This window comes from Calonectris borealis, chromosome 4, assembly GCF_964195595.1.
Source record: "Calonectris borealis chromosome 4, bCalBor7.hap1.2, whole genome shotgun sequence".
Classification (NCBI taxonomy): Eukaryota; Metazoa; Chordata; class Aves; order Procellariiformes; family Procellariidae; genus Calonectris; species Calonectris borealis.
In genome coordinates this window covers 21,170,348-21,187,361 of record NC_134315.1, presented here as the reverse complement: position 1 = coordinate 21,187,361, position 17,014 = coordinate 21,170,348, and the positions used below count along the sequence as shown (strand labels likewise).

General features: G+C 39.7%; 1 protein-coding gene across 2 annotated transcripts in view; it reads right to left on the bottom strand.

The window, feature by feature from the left end:
* Nucleotides 1-16,601, bottom strand: part of RBPJ (recombination signal binding protein for immunoglobulin kappa J region) — a 64,129-nt gene extending 47,528 nt beyond the window's left edge. The window contains exon 1 of one of the 2 annotated variants that reach the window (XM_075148879.1): nucleotides 16,508-16,601. In XM_075148879.1, coding sequence (XP_075004980.1) covers nucleotides 16,508-16,527 — 20 coding nt within the window. In that variant the 5' untranslated portion in view covers nucleotides 16,528-16,601. The remainder of the gene's footprint in view (nucleotides 1-16,507) is intronic. The other variant, XM_075148876.1, reaches the window with a different exon arrangement.
* Nucleotides 16,602-17,014: the final 413 nt, after the last annotated feature.

The window sequence follows — 17,014 nt, the reverse complement described above, 5'->3', positions numbered from 1 at the left end:
CGTGTAGTATGTGGAACACACTAATCAATACGGAGATTTCCTTCCTGCAATTCCTGCCTATTGCTGCTTCAAACAGGGCAGACTGAGCTCTCCAAGAAAAATGGGAAAATCATGGACAAATGCGATCATTAAGGTCCAGCAATCAGATAGGTAAGCTGAACTGCTGAATTAAAACATGCAGAAGCCTGTGCAGCCAAGATAAATGAACAAAAAAAGTCTTATCCTAAAAAAAATTGGGGGATGACCTATATTAAAAGTTATAGCTTAGAATTCAGCATTTTAGAGAGATGGTATCTATTCTTCCAAGGCATTAATGCATTCTGGAAAATACGGACACGCTAATGTGTCCACAGAGCAGTCTTAGTATTAGCTAATCGCTTTAGTTTCCCAGTTTACCAAAAACTGAAGCTTATGCTATAAAACTGATTAGCCATCCTTGCAATAACTTTGGAACCCATAAATCAGTTCTAAGTTTAAAAAGAAGAAAAGAGTTTATAAAGACAATTAAGTTGCTATGTGTTTTATGAAAACTGGAAGCTGGATAGACATTTCCAAAGTACTGATGTCATTGAAAAAGACAAGCAGAACTTGGAAATTACATACTGTTTCACAGCTGGTCACTTTGCATATGCCATTTGGATAGATAGTAAGCATATGCCTTAGCTATACTACAGCTACACTTTGCCCATTAGGGATGAAGGAACTCATGGTATTGTCCTGTAAACTTTCCTCACCATACAGGACACAAATGTACAGTTCTTTAGTCCTGCTGCTTATAGAACAACTTGGAGACCAAAGAAAACCCTGTTACTTGACAATAGGATATGCAAAATGCAGTGTAAACAAATGAAGAAAATTCAGAATGTCAATTTTAAAGTGCTTAAATTTTCTTATATGGTTACGGGAAAGTTTAAATACTGTCAAAACAGCATTCACACTTATAGAATACAATACCAGCATTTCATCTTACAAGTCCTTTCAATTTGTTATCTGCATGCTGTTCACCCAGGCATAAGAAATATAGAAACCAACTGTTAGCTCAGTCAGATCATAAGCAGAGGGTCTCCAGAATTTCTAACGACAATAATAAATCACAAAATGCAACTTAACTGTTGAGTTACACACAATTTTAGGGCCCCTGCCTTAAGTGGATTTTTAAAGAAAAAAAAACATGAGTTGCATACTAAATTTATTTATGACTATAAACTTCTTAGAACAGGTATCAAATTATGTTATGTTTACTAGCCTGAAGAAAGCTAATAAAACATTCTGGCAATTAAAGATAAACACCAGAAAAGTATTTCACTGTGTAACTTAATTTTTTTTTTTCACTTCCCAAGTGGTTCACAGGTTGTTGTAATAATTGTGTGCCAAGTTACCTACCATATTGGCTATCATGGTGTCTAGCTCTTTAAATAGATTGTATTGCTATGGGGATGGAGGAAGAACTGCTGGACTGTTTCTATGACGAGAAGGGTAGTGGGAGAAGTGAAATGTGAGCAGCAGGTTTGGAAGCCTGAGGTATTTTTCACTTCTGTTTTGTATTTTTTCCATATACACAGAAAACTCCCTTGGGGGGAGAAAGACCAACTTCCCTTCAGCTAAATACAAGAACATGTGTAAAACAGAAAAGCCATAAAGTCTTCAATGTTTCCACACCTTAACAAAAAAAATTTACAGAATCAGACAAAAACTTCAACGCTAAGGTAGCAAAATCTAATTTTCCCACCTCCAAAATTTCTTCAGACAACAAAGTCTTTGCAGTAGTAGAAAAGTCAAGAGACAAAAGATTAGGATGTCTACACACACACATACACACATCATCATCTACCTTCACATTTAGAGAGTTCATTCTCTTCCCCAACCCCAGACTACTGTCCATCCATTCCCCTCCACTCCCTATTGCTGCTGTAAAGCAAGTGAGGCAACGATGAGGAAGAAGGGCAGAGTTAAGACAGTCCACCCAGAGGTGCAGGGCCTTCTGCTCCCACGGCTAGTGGATGCAGAGGTTATTCTTATTCAGGCCAAGGCTCCAGCAACCCATTTGTTCACCTCCAACAGCAGGATTAATAGACAGCTGAAGAAGAGTAAGAACCAGACAAGCCTAAATTGTTACTTCCCCTGAACATTCTCCTGTCTATGACTATGTTCAGTTCAGGGGATTTCTGAGCCCAATGTTGATGCTAGGAATGAACACAGCTTTTATTAATAACTGGACCTCACATGGTCCAAGCGTACTGTGGATAGTAAAGGACACATACTATGTGCTTTGGAGACCAGTGGGGCAGAGAAGAGACCAAGGGAGAGTCCTGCTATAGAAGAGGGCTACACTAGATGTGCAAGGGAATCCCAAGGCAACTTGGCATCATCAGTATGATCAGCCTCGAAGGGTCACCCCACCCCAGAACTAAAATTCAGTTTTAAGACGTCAGCCAAGCCAGTGTCATATTGGAATGACACTGGAAAAGCCTGCAAATCACATGGCTCAGAAGCCACAGAAGCTCACCGCTGACCCGAGCACTGCAACAGAATGCCACAGCTGTCCAAAGGTATGCACAGAAAGCCAGCTGTCAAGTGTGGAATGATAATACAAATGTTTTTTAATAAAATTAACTACAAACAGTAAGGGAAAGCATAATGAATCTCTACTACTCATGTATTTGTTTTTCAGAAAGCTAATTTAAATAAATAAGAAAATAGAGCTTCTACATTTGAGGGTCCCAAGCAGTTTTGCTTTGGTACCATGCAATACAGCCCTGCTACCAGATGTTTCTAACTTTGGAGAACAAAATAAGATCGTTTTTTAAAGACCAAAAAAAGAAGCTGCAGATCCAGCTGAGTTTTTTGGGGGGGAGTTGTGGGGGTTTTTTGGTTTTGTTTTGTTTGGTTTATTTAAGTTTTTTTTTTTTTCCCAAAGAAAGGATTTTCCAGTTTTCCCTGGAGATTGGCAACTACAAAGCACAATGTCCTTTAGGAAATATATCTTCATTAACTACACAAACAATGCCATGACAGGCACCCAACAGCTGCTCAACTATGCTACTTTTAATAGTTACAAGATCTGGTCGACCATGCCAGCACACCTTGGCACAAACCTAAAGTATACTCACTGTCAGGGCACCACTCTTCACAATACACAAGGAGTACAGAGAAGTCCCGAGAGCTCCAGTTATCCCGACTGGTTTTGTAATGAAAACCAACAGAGTCCATCCTTTCAGGTATACTAGAGCCCCTGTTAAAAGGGATCCCTGAACCTGCATGCCACCCAACAGATAAAGTTTGCAAGCAGTATGAGTTATAGGTGAATACAGGCTACTTACAGGAACAATACTGTGCCAAGACTTAGTGCACTTTGAGTGTGGGCACTCAGAGTCCTCAAGGAGATGTTTCTAACAACTACAATTAACTGTAGACACTGTAGAAAATGGACAGAATAAGGAATCAAGAGGACTGAGACAGAAAGGCAAAAGCAAGTGGACAATGCAATAAGTGGCCTCCAGCAGAAGAAAATGTAGTGGATTCCATTACAGATTATTTGGCAAAGGAGAAGCTGATAAATGACTCAACTCTTAGGAGAACAGCATGAAGTTACTTTTGGCTTCCAAGACAGAAACTAAGAAAGCAGCTGAAAAAAGGAAGAGGCCACAGACACAAGGAGCAATGAAGATCTGGGACAAAGCCTAAGTGCTTGCTTCCTGTTTCTCCCGTCAAGTGTTGCAAGACTGAATGTTCGAAGGTTCCTTTTACCAAAGGAGAAAGGTTGCACGCATTGAGCCTCGTTGGCTGGAACTATTGTTCAATTCTGATATCCAAAGGACATGCCTATTTGACTTTTTAGATTTTGTTGCAAAATGAAGGGGGAAGGAGTGTTTTAGCCAAAGGGCTACATGAGCAGCTTAATCACTGAGACTAAACTGAAGCTCACCGTTGAAAGAAAAAGTGCATCAGTATTACACATCTACTTCAAGAATATCTTGATGTTAACCTTTCAAATACCTTTTTTTTTTGTGACGCAACAACAGCAGACAAGTTCATGACAAGTGTATCACAAAATCTACAAAGATGTAGATTAGTGCTACAGAGTACTAATCTAAAGATTCCTCCTCTGATGAGAACAAATGTAGGAGAGAACTATTTCAATCGAACTGGTAGTTTTTAACCTATATTAAAACACTCCAGTATGAATACTATTTCTCTAAGGTTCTGAAAAGGTATTAAGAAAAGCAAATCTAATGTTTGTATTCAATCCCTGAACCAGGCAAAAAGAAAAGTTACAATTTGATGCAGTAAGTTACACGTACTCTTTTAACCCATCTCATGTTAGGAGAAACTTTCTGTATAATAAATACTAATTCAAGTTGTATAACAAAGCTGTATAACAAACAACCTGAAGTTTATTTGTATACACACACATTCCCCTTTTTGGGCAATGCTTATTTACAGAATTCAGCTTTCAAAACCTGTTCTCAGCTTTCCTTTGTTTGCTTTCATCACTTCAAAAACAATCCTTTCTCCCACTTCTGTTGCTTTAGAAATGAACCATGTTAGTAAGAACAAAGTGTCCTGTTTCTTCACAGCTTTCAATATACTCCCTACAAAGCCACTAGCAACAGATTGCAGTCTCTGAATTCCCTCAAAGTTCTATTTTATCCATCCCTCTTGGAGTAGCAAAAGGATAATAAAATAGTAATAGCTTCCCATACACTTTTAAGATGATGAAGAGGACCGCAACATGTCAAAAGAGAGAAGGGTAGTGAAAGGAAGTAACAAAACTCCTCCAAAACAAAGGGATCCTCCACTAAATCTTCTTCCTACACCTTCCAAAATACATTTCCTGCCTTCACAATATTAACACTTAGGATCTTTCTTTGGCTTTCCCCATATAACTTAGTTTTCTTAATCTCTCTGTATCAAGGGGTTTTGTCTTTTGTTACACAATATATATCTGGGGTCCTTGAATTCTTTAGACTCTATTTTCTCTCCAATCCTCAGCAGTTCTTTAGCTGGGAGACAAGCAGCATACCAGTGCTCATTAGACATCCCCTCTCACGATCAAAGACACCAATATGGCCAAGCTCCAAAGAGCAAGGAATAGGGTTTGGACTTGACTTAAAACATACAGTTGTTAGATTATCACATTGGTTGAGTAGTAACAGTGACTTCCCCATTCTCTAGATAATGGTGGTGATACTGTAAGCACACCACAAGCCTTACAGGGCTAGTAACAGCAAAAATTGGGGGAAAAAAAGGAACATGACAGATCCAGAGTAAGGAGCAACACTGTTGGGAAGTACTCTGGAAGTACTACTCTAGACAAAGGCAAGCGAACACAGACTGAACAAGAACAAAGAGAATAGGGCTTCTACAGAAACTTCACAGAAAAAAAGGGGAGAGAAAGTATTCTGGTGTACTAATTCATTAAAAAAAAAAAAAGAGATGTAGATGCAAAACTAATTGAGGGCGGGTCACAAAATTCAGGAAAGAACAAGACTGAAAGCAACTAAGTAAAATAAAAAAACCCAACATTATTTCAATATGCTGTATATATAACAAGAGGAAGCAGAATTGACTGGATCTAAATTGGAATCAGAGGAAAGGAATGTCAAGCAGTGGCTATACACATTTTTCAACTAATGTCAAAACAAAAAGGAGAAAACACTAGTTAGGAAAACAATTTGGACACTGGCAAAATAGTATCTTCCATTAAAAAAAAAAAAATTAGTATCATTACTGAAGGAAATTGCCTAAAATCAGGACATTAAGTAGAATACTGAATACAACAGAGAAAGTATCAAAAGTACCACCAGTAAAATCTATGTTCAGAAAGTTCCTTAAACAACAATATTCACAATTTGAATCCTATGCACCAGAAACACAGAGGAAAACTTCTAGCAAGTGAAGAAGTCTCTCATCTCTACAGATGTAATACTTATCACTGCCTAGTAACTTCTAGCAAACACAGGTCTGTTGCTTTTTGGGTTTTTTTAAGAACTGTTCCAACCGAAAAAGATAAACTTTCAAATTTGAACTGTTGCAATACAACTTTCATCACTATGCAAACTGACAAGTCTAACCAGTCTACTGCTAACTTTAAGCGCCATAGAGCAATAAGGTGGAACAGCTAAGAGTCAGTTCAGTTTTTCCAATTGCTTGCTAAGTATTGAACAATATAAAAAAAAAATTAAGATTTTTTACAGAAAAACTATCTGGATGAAACACTGGAAAACCATTGGATATGTCCAGAGAGTTCTTTCTTATATATTTTATTTCCATATGGAAATTCATCCTAGATTCAGAGAACACTCACACAAGGACTGGCTTCAAACTCTGCCTTGACAGCTACCTTCAGCATATCTTCTGAGGTCACCTTTTATTTACTGCAGTCTCAAAAGCTACATGTAGATGCAGCAGCTAGTCAAGAAGAAGAACAATTACCCTTACAACTCAAGGGATCCAATAAAAAGAGTTGTCCTATACTTTCTAGTAGCCTTTAACACTTGCAAATGACTGCAAGAGCCTGGTCCACTTTTCCTTTGCTACCATTTGAAGTATGATTTATCACTTCAACAAGCTAATTGTGAGCAAAACTTCCCAATAAGACCTTTTTTAAACATTTTTTCATAACGACTCCTTTGTTTTGCCTGTTAACTCTTGTGAAATATAGGTATTTTGCCCATTGCAAATAAAAATGCAAAAAGTTCTGACGTTTGTTTTAGTGTACTTTTCACATTTGTTTTAACACTGTTCTTAGTATTTTGAGAGTGCTGCTATCTAAACGCAAGAACTGCAAACACTTATTTATTGTATTATCAAAACTGAATATGAACCTCGCCGTCTGTATTATTAATTAAAATAGATATTAGAATAAGTTTTTATGCCTTAACTTTACTGTTTCTGATGACCTTTATGGCAAAAAATTACTTCAGTTCTAGAGAACTCCCTATTTTCTACCTCCACGTAATATATTCTTCTATCACTCTAGCAGACAAACTAAGAGGTACATTCACCTTCATAATCAGCAGCAAAACAATTACTATTGGAAGCCACCCTTGTAAATTTAGTACTTATATGAAGATCTCTCAAACTTTTACATCCTGATTAGGATTCAAAGTTAGTATCATCTGTGCTGACTGAAAGAGTTTGTCACAATGCATCAAGCGTGCTACAAGCCTTTTCCAAAGAGGAAGCCCAATCCCAAATACTTATTTTGATTAACGGTTCTGCATAGCTTATTAATGAGAGATTTGTAATGCACATGTAAACAAAACAAAACAAAAACAACACCACCCATGTAATATTAAAAAAAAAAATTGGAATGCAAAAGAAAAAAAAACAAAGCCAAAACCAGCACCCCAGGATTCAGTGCTGGCAAAGAAGTGCTGAACAGCAGAAGAAAAAAATTTGGCCAGAAAAATACTTGGACAGAAAAGACACGTCCAAAATAGTTTTGCATATCCCCCTCACTTCTGGAAGATATTAAATTATTAAGGATTTTACTAGTCATCACTGTATATCTACTACAAACTAAGGGAGCGTGAAAAGAAACACACACATGCAGAATAACACCAGTCTTTCAATAAAGCTTTTTCTCTTCTGAATTCTTACACTCACTACTGAAGCCAGAACTGGCTGGCTGATTTGGAAAGTGGTAAAATATTTTGAATTTTTAAAATAAATACCTATACAGAATAATTTCTTCAGTACTATAAAGACACGGCTACAGCACACTGCAGCGCCACTTCATTTTTCTTCATGCCACATTTATGCACTGGTCATGCCCTATCGATTGCTTTTATGTCTCAATTATGTAAGAGCAGCATCTTTCTAGTGTCTATTCTAACATCCCTCACTATTACCAACATACATTAATTATGAATACAGTCACTCTTAGTCTTCCTTACCATACCTTTCTGTTACGCAGATTAAAAACCTAAGTAAGTCTGATAATCTTCTGACCATCTTTCACAGTCGCAGTAGGGAGAGAAGACATGATGCCACCTGTCAAAACCCAGCAAACTCTGAACCGCGAACGGCCCGTAACCACACAGAGCAATGAGAACCAAATCAGGAGACAGTAATTCTATTTCCACCTCTCCATGGACTCTGCATTTGACCTTGGCAAGTCACTGGGTTTTTGTGCTTGTTTTTTCATGTTCAGGACATGAAGGGCTTTTACGCAGATGGCTGGAACAACAACAACACACAATAACTGAGTAAGTTTAATTATTATTTATTCTATTATGCCAGGCCTTAGAACTCTTCCGCAATGGCATAAATTCAGAGTGAGTGCAAGCACCTCTGATTCTCTCGACCTTCATTTTGAAGTTCCCTTTATGTAAGAGCACTGGTGAAAGCAGTAACCCATTACGAGAGACCCCCCACAGTGTATCAAAAACTGATAAAAGCTTAGTTTCACAAATTCTTCCGCTAAGCAAACAAGTTTAACCTTATTTTCTACACCGGCAGTTCCTAATCCACAGCTTGCAAAAGAAACACTGCCTGCAAGATCCTCTGCCAGTGCTCCCAAACAAAATTAAATTATGGAGTTAAAATTAAGAGCTGCCACAAAAAGGAAAGTAGGATATTGCCTAGAGAGTATTTTTCACTCTGTGCCATTTCCATGGTCCGGCAAAAATTAGGGACCAGTATTTTACACAATTCAATTCCCTCTCTCAGGCTTAGAAAATTGTGAATTTCATGGCTGCCTGATCAAGTTTCATTCTGATACCAAGTTTCCTGGTAATCTCCCAAAGCACCACACGCTGGAAATATGCCACAAGCATAGCTCTGGAAAAAAGCGCAGATGAAATGTTCTACAGACCAAGCAATGTTATCAAGAACACCAGTAGAAAGACTTTTTTCTGGCACATACAGAAAAATGTCTACATTTGTCCATACTCATAAAGGGAAAATTATAAATGTTCGTTCTGCTATTCAAATAACTGTAATTAGATTAACAATCAAAAGACTGACTAGGATCCATTGCAATATATACCCTTGAATCTCACCTACCAGAAGTAGAAAAATTAAATGAAGTAACAGGTGTAATCTCACGCACAGCAGTCAAAAATGACCACTTGCCAATACAGCTTGTTGCCTATTACTACAAGTGTTCCGGATTTTGAATATACTGATTAAATGTCACTTCGTAGAAGTCAGTCATGCAACTACAATGAAAAGGAGACAATTCTTGTTCCTGAATAAGAAACAAATGAGGTAAAGTTATATCTTAACACAACCACCTTAATGTCTTCATGTCTTCCAAGTGAAGCAATGAAAATGACTTTATTTAAATAATTACAGAAATATATACTTAAATTCAGCAAGAATGTTTTCAAGACTTATCTACACAAAATGACATGTTCAAAAAAGAGCCTCACAAACTTACTGAAGAAACATGCTGTTGACTGAAGTGTTCAGATTGCTTTAGAAAGAACATATCATGCCCCAGCAGCATGTTATTCATTGAATAATCTGATTAATCAAAATAGTAAAACATTATAATGATTATATCTTATGGTAAAATTTTATGGATCAGTCAAGCTTTTCAAAAATTACAAAAAATATTAAATGGAACACAAAAATAGTGTTTATCTTTGTAAAGTTATAGCCTCTGTCTATTGTAAGGATGTAAAACTGCAACTTTAATCAAGAGATTTCTCACACTTTACATACCGAAACCCCTACCTTCTTTCCTTTCTTGGTAAAAAAGTTTACCACTGCAAATACGTAGTTTATGCATTTACAAGCAAAAGAGCATGAAGATACATGGCCATATATCACTACTTCGCTAACTAAACTCCAGTTGAAGAGTATGAAGTATTTTTCAGAAAATGAAATTATTTTAAATAGTATACATAGGCTCTGAAAAGTGGCCTATGATGTCACATAGAAACAGGCAATGAAAGAGAGTTTCTTTAGTTTATAAAGGGTACTTCACATTTTTTTTTAAAAAAGGTAGCAACCACAAAATACACACACACACACGCGCGAATTATGAGTAAAGAGCACCACAACATAAGTAGAACCCCAGGAAATGAGATAATGTCAAACTCTAAGTTTAGCACTTACTTTTCCAAGACTCAGTAAGAACATAATGATATGGAAATTGCTACTTTCTATTAATAATTTTCTCTTCAAATAAATTTATCAGCTGTTTCCTTCTCCGAGATTTTACATTGGAAAGAAATGACCATAATTCCACATTATTTCCTTGTCTCATATAATCTGAATTATTGCAATTATGTTCAAGACAAGTATGAAAAGTGTACAATATTAGAACATTATAAGCATTTCCACATAAAAATAATGGAAATTCAGAATATAATTTTACCCCTATAATTATAAACTTGCCTTGAAATACTATAGACTTAAAATACTATAGATCTAAAAGGCATATCCAGTTTTGTCAACAGAAGATTTCATCTGACAGAACAGCTAGTGATGTTTACCTTTTTCCCTTCTTCACCTAAATACACGGGAAAAAATAAGCAACTCTTCAAAAGCAGGCAGACACCATCATTGCTCAATTTTTTAAAATACTACAAAAACGTAAATTAAAAAAAAAAAAAATCTACTTAAAAGTACACCTTCCCTGAGAAATGCTCTTGGGAGGCAGTGATTCAGCACATTACAGCGCCATATAGGTCAGTTAATAATGTGCTTGCAATTAACATCCAAAGAATTTAGGGTGACAAGTATTACAAACATAGAAAAGATGTCCTGAAACTTTAAAATTCTGCTGACATGATTTGCTCTCCAAATGCAAAACTAATATTTTGCATAAACTACATTCTTCATTCCCAACAGAGATTCAAATGTATTGCATAAGATGCAATACTTGTTTGTATTAAGTATGTATGTTACAAACCTAAAATTACAATTTCTCTCTTCAATTTTATCAAAAAACAAACAGAGCGTAGAATAAGTATGTATTGCACCTTAACTGTACTCTTCACCAAAAATGAGTTACTAACTATAAAACCTTTTTTCAAAATCTTTGCCCATGAAGGCATCACAGGTCTTTTAGGAATGCTTTATAAGTAGCTATAGGCTAACTTTAGCTTCTTTTCACATTCTTTTTAAATATAGAAATTGCTTAAGTTCAAAATAATGGAAAGCAACCCTAGAATGAATTATTACTGCAAAGTAGAAATTAGCAAGTCAGAGGAAGGAAACTCTCATTCACAAACCCATGATCATTTATGCAATTCATAGTAGGGAATAGCATACTTAAAACAGAGTTATCTCTGCAAAGAGATATCAGCAAAGGATATTGCCTTTTAACTAGCAGTAAAAAACGCACACATATTATGCCTAATAAAAGAGTCTACAGATTATTTCTGGAGAAATCAAGCTATAAAAAGATTATTTTCAAAGTTTCTTTGTGCCCTATATCAACCAGAATAAATCAGAAATGACAAAGAGCTACTTAATACGAATAAACAATGAAAGCAAATAAAATCCAAATCAAGAGCTTAACTTCATAAAATTGCTCCTACTGAAACTACAAAAGGTTAAAAGAATATTTGCAAGCATCTCATAAGACTCCTTCAAGAATATAGCGCTCACAAAGATTTCCCAATATCCAGACTTAAGACACTGACATGCTCCTTGATAATGATTTAAATGTTAGTCACACAAAACCATCTACTCATTTGATTGTAAACGGGTTTTTCCCAACCTTTAACACTCATCATATGCATATACACAATACAAGAGCTGTAGTTATGCTATTACTCAAATCTTAATAAGGACTATGCTTAAACCTCCAGTGACAGTAAAAACTGTAGCCTGAAGATCCCATCCTTGAATTCTACTCCTGTAGTCTATATAACCCTGTTCCCACTCCTTGAGCTTCACTGAAACCATTCTCACTAACATCTCTTGCAGCCTAACCCTACGATAAGGCTCAGAATCAATATGTAATTCTTACCTTCCTAGACCTGTCAATCACCCAAGACTACCAGGAATGCTTCTTTTCCAGAAATATTCTCCCTGGTTTCCTTGGCATTGTTGCTCTCATGATTCATCCCTTATCATTCTAATTGTTCTTTCAGTGTATCCTCCTGAAGAAGCCTCCTCATTCACCTGTACTATTTTATGAATCATTTAATAGGTTTCTGTCTTGCATCCCTTTCCATTCTCCTTCACTTTATCCAGGGACAGGATTCAAATTCAACTATTAATTCCCTGCCATTAATCAGAAACATACTTTCTACTTCGTACCTCCTGTGTTTGTGCAAGCTAACACCTCAGCTTGCGTCTCTCTTTCTCCGTACAGATGCCTCACTCTCAGCTCAGTCTCAGCACAGACAAAACACGGGTCTTACTTTTTCTATCATTGCTTCAGTCTCCTTCCCACCACTGCAAGTCATTAACTTTCAGGACTCTTAACTACGCATCAGCTCTCAAACCATGGTTCTCTATAGCTCCTAGAAATAACCTGGTTTTGAGATCCTGGCAATGCCCACCACATCACTAAGACATGCCTTTAGTAGCTTAAATTTTATCCTGTGACCACAGCAGTTCATATCTGAACTAGTGAAGCATCCTTCTTCATCTTCAAAATCCAGAGTTGACCCTGTTCTATTTATTCTGAACATTCCTCTCTAGCTTTTTTAGCCCAAGGTCAGATCACACAAGTCTTCCCCCCCCCCATCTCTTGAGCAGCGTCTGCTTCGCTCTCTACTTCAAGACCCTTCCTGGCCAATGTCCTTATCCTAAAATTATTGATCAGGATGTAGATGAGGTTAAAGTTTTGATAAATTGCTATATTTTCATCTCTGAATTTCTCTCCTGTTGCCCTCGTGGTTGGGAGAGCTCCATAAAGCAGTACCTTCTTCTTTCAAACACCTCCTACAAGTTTTTCCATAGTTCTCATTAAAAACAAACAAACAAACAAAAATGACCAGACGGCTGGCGCACCTAGACCACTACGCTAAAATTCACTGCACTGATGCCAAACATTCTCCTGTGTCATCACACATCTGACGTGTCTTCTCTTACCCTTAAATCGTTTAGTATTGTGGGTCAGGAAACACCTCTTAACCACAGATAGGATGACTAATTCAGACATATAACTTAAATAGTCTGATACTTAAAAAAGTGTTACTAAAACAATTTTCTACTTCACAGTGCCTATGGAAAACATCATACCTGTGATAAGCCCACTCAGTTATTTTTGTCTTTTTCAAGGCTTCTCAACCTATTTGAAAAATAATCCAAATACTATCTTGTATACTGCTATTACAGAGGTTTTCACTGCTAATCAAGTAGTCAACCCTATGTCTAGCATTTAGCATTTTTATCTACCCTTTCTAAACTTCGTTCACTTGTTTGCTGGTATAGGAATCTTTGCAAGGGTTTTTTGCAATGGCTTCTCACATTATTTTCTAGTATTTTAAAGATCAGGTTGTCCCAAGCTACAGAGAAGACACCATTCCATATTTTATGTCATTTTACAATGACACAAAATTAAGTTCTTCAGATTAGAAATTCTCTCTGTCATATGGTTATATTAGGCCTAGCACAGCAATTTTCAAACTAATTGAGGCCTACGGGTATTTTTATAGTATCAGGAATTATTTAAAACAAAGTGTTTTGCACTCAAAACGTGCTTCTCTAATTAAATAACATTCCCGTTGATTTTGTCATCTTAAAATGATGTCTCCCTAAACCGTTCACAAGCAAAACCAAAAATACTCCACAAAAGCCCAAAATACTATCCTATTATCCCAGCCATAAATTAGCCACTTCATTTTAAATAATAGTTCAAATAGTTAATAATTCATTTTCAGTTACTTGTTTCACGTTTCTGTGTACTTTCACATTATATCTAGTTCTGCCACTGTGCAATTTAGGTTCAGTCATACTGTACATACAAGCAATTTTGACCAAAACGTTCCCTGTGATGCAAGTGGCAGGAGTGTGCCACAGGCTGCAAACAAAAAACTGGTAATGTACTCTGACTGCCCCCCAAAATTACTGCAGTAAATTCCTACTATTCCATTCCAACACAGCATAAAGCTATGTACCGTAATTTAGGCTTGGGCATACAGTTTTCACAGGAAAAAACTGTGGTTTTACATTCAGCTTACACTGACTGCAGAAAAGCTTTATCTCAAAGTTTGAGCACCCATAAGAACGGCAAGCTGCCAATTAAAATACAATGCGGTATTTGGGCACTACATTCTTCAGTTACAGCTTTTTAATTTCAAGCACTTTCTTTCTGTGCAAGTCAGCTTTTACAGAACAGCCTAGAAAGAAAACTGTCTTTACTGACTATTTTGAAAAAAAATTCAGCTACTGGAGTATCATCAATTTTTAACACTAATATACACAGACAACTCAGCATCAGAGCTGTAGTCCAAAAACAGGTCATATAATAAAAAAAAAATCAGGCTCCTTAATGTAATCTAACTATACCATTAACCAAAGTTAACTGACTTCATTTTACCAATGCTAAAAATATTTTAAAATATGTAACAATAAGAAAACAAGACTACTTTTTCAGAGAATTATTCAACTTACAGGTTTTGAACAATAAATTTAAGCATTAAAATCCTAAACTTTTTTCACTCTTGTTAAAATGCTATTTTTTCTAATGCTCAAATTATTTGATCATTTATTAAAAAAAAAAAAATCTACAGTTTTTATTGTCAACATTTTAACAGATCTCTGAGAAGGATAAAAGTAACATCACAAACATGCAAACACTTCTGACAAACCTGTAATAATCAACAAACAAAAGGAAATGAAGCCCAAATATTCAGATGAGTAAACTAACAGAAACGTGGAAAAACTTAATCCCCAAGTAGAGCGCAGACTAATACTTATAGCAAACTTCAAAAGCATTTATTCCCTTCCTTCAACTCTAACCTCTAAAACAGCACTCCAGGAACCATAACAAACAAGCCCAGCTTCCCTAAAGAACATTTAATTGGGAAAATGTGTATGAGCTGCAAGATGCCTTTATCAGGAGAGAAATCAAGCAAAAGCTTCGATTTAGTTTTCGACAAACAAGAGTGAGGAATTGGAAACACTACTGCAGCCAAACAAAACAACAAAATACCATAATGCTACCTTCTCCATGAGAACAAAAGATCAACCACCAACTCCACCCCACCCCCAAGCAGGCTGTTGCTCTCTAACCACAGAGCCAATGCTGTAGACAATGTAATCCCAGAGGGAAGACAGAAGGTCACGGACACACTGTGAAATCATAAAATAAGGTCCACGTTTTAGAAAGACACAGCAGTACTTTCACCAGTCAAGATTTCATTTGGAACAAACAGGTGGAGTATAGAACAGGCCTGTTCTTCTCTTGACTGTCCCTTCCCTCAGCATATAGAGGGAAGTCACACATGCTCAGCATAGTCCAAAATTAAGGATGCGGCACTTAGAATAAGCAGCAGAATTCAAAATGTGGTGAGGATGGCAATATGCAATGTAACACTGCAGGTGAGACTACGTATTGTATACCAGCAGTGGATCTGTTATTATCTGTCAGCTGTAGGTTGCTAAGAGGGTGTCACTTATTACAGTGACACAGGCTGCAGCTGGCTAGCCATGATTAAGTATTACCCAGTGTGGCTGAAAGGGCTGGCAACTACCATTCATTATGATCCAGCGTGGCTTAGTGGGGTGGGGAGGCTGCTAGCCTTCACTGCAATGCAATATTAAGCGGAAGGCAGCTAAAACTCAACAAAGCCCTGGCAACGGTGCACAGGGAGGAGAGAAAGGGAACCTCAGTCCCCCAGCCTAAGAGAACGGGTGTCCTGCTAGCAGGGGTGGAAAGCCTGACCGCACTCGGCGCGACGGAGAGCGCTCCACCGCAGCCGCGACAGTGACAGAGCCGCTCCGCTCCGCAGCCCGGGCCGGGGGCCTCCAGCCGGCCCCCGCCGTGCGAGGGGAGCTGCGACACAGCAGGAACGCTGCGCTCACCTCCTCCTAACCAGAGGGGCAAAAGCCTTTGTCCGAGCGCTCCCGGTCTGTGGCCGAGGGAGCCCGGGGGTCCCCCTCCTGCGGCAGGAGCAGCTGGGGCGACAGAGAAGGGGGAAGGGCCTGTGCCAGCCCCGGGCCCCCTCCCCGCTGGGCTCCGCCGCTCTCTAGGAAGCCCTCAAAGAGGGACTCCCTCCGGAGCAGCGGGGATGAGCACGGACCCTGCACGCAGTCCCGACCGGTGTGCCCGTGCCGGAGAGAAGGAGAGCAAAGGAAGCGCCCGGCCCCACCGGGACCTCCGCGCCGAGGGGCCGCCGGACAGCCCGGCCGCTCGCCGCCCGTCACCCGGGGCGCGGGGGGCCTCCTCCCGTGTGCCCACCCGGGGGGGATCCCAGCCCCCCGGGGTTTGCGTCTCGGGGCCTGCCGCCGGGCCGTCCGGAAGGCAACCCTCACTTCCCCAGAGCGGCGGCAGAGGCGCCGACGGGCGGGAGCGGAGCGGCCGGCGCCCCGGCACCCCCAGAAACAGACGGCTCCCGGCGCGGCGCTGCGAACCCCCCGCACTTACCCTGTCACAACAGGCGCCATCTTCCACAAACTCTCGCCAAAACTCCTACTCTCGCGAGAGCGCCCCCCTCCCCGCGCCCGGAGCGCGCGTGCGCGGGCCCGTGAGACACGCGCGGGGCGGGGGGGCGGCGCGCACCGCCCACTCAGCGCCTGGGCTCTCCCCTCAGACACAACAGCCGAGGCGTGGGAACCGCGCCGCTCTCGCGAGAGCGGGGCGCCGCCGGCCGGCGGGCAGAGCGGAGCGCGGGGCAGCTCTCGCGAGACCAGAGCGCGCGGAGGGGGGGGGACCGAGGGATTCCCTCTGCCCGCTCGCGCGTCTCGCTCCTACTCCTGCCCCCGCCGGCGGGGAGGGACGGACTAACGCGGGGGGCGGTGGCGGGGGAGAAACCATTCGGGGCGAGGAGGGCGGGGAGAGGTGGCTGCCAGCGCGCGGGGTCGGGGCGGTCGCGGGATTGGCCGGGAGCGCCGGCGGGGGGAACTCGCGGCCGCCGCCTCCTTCCCCCCCCCC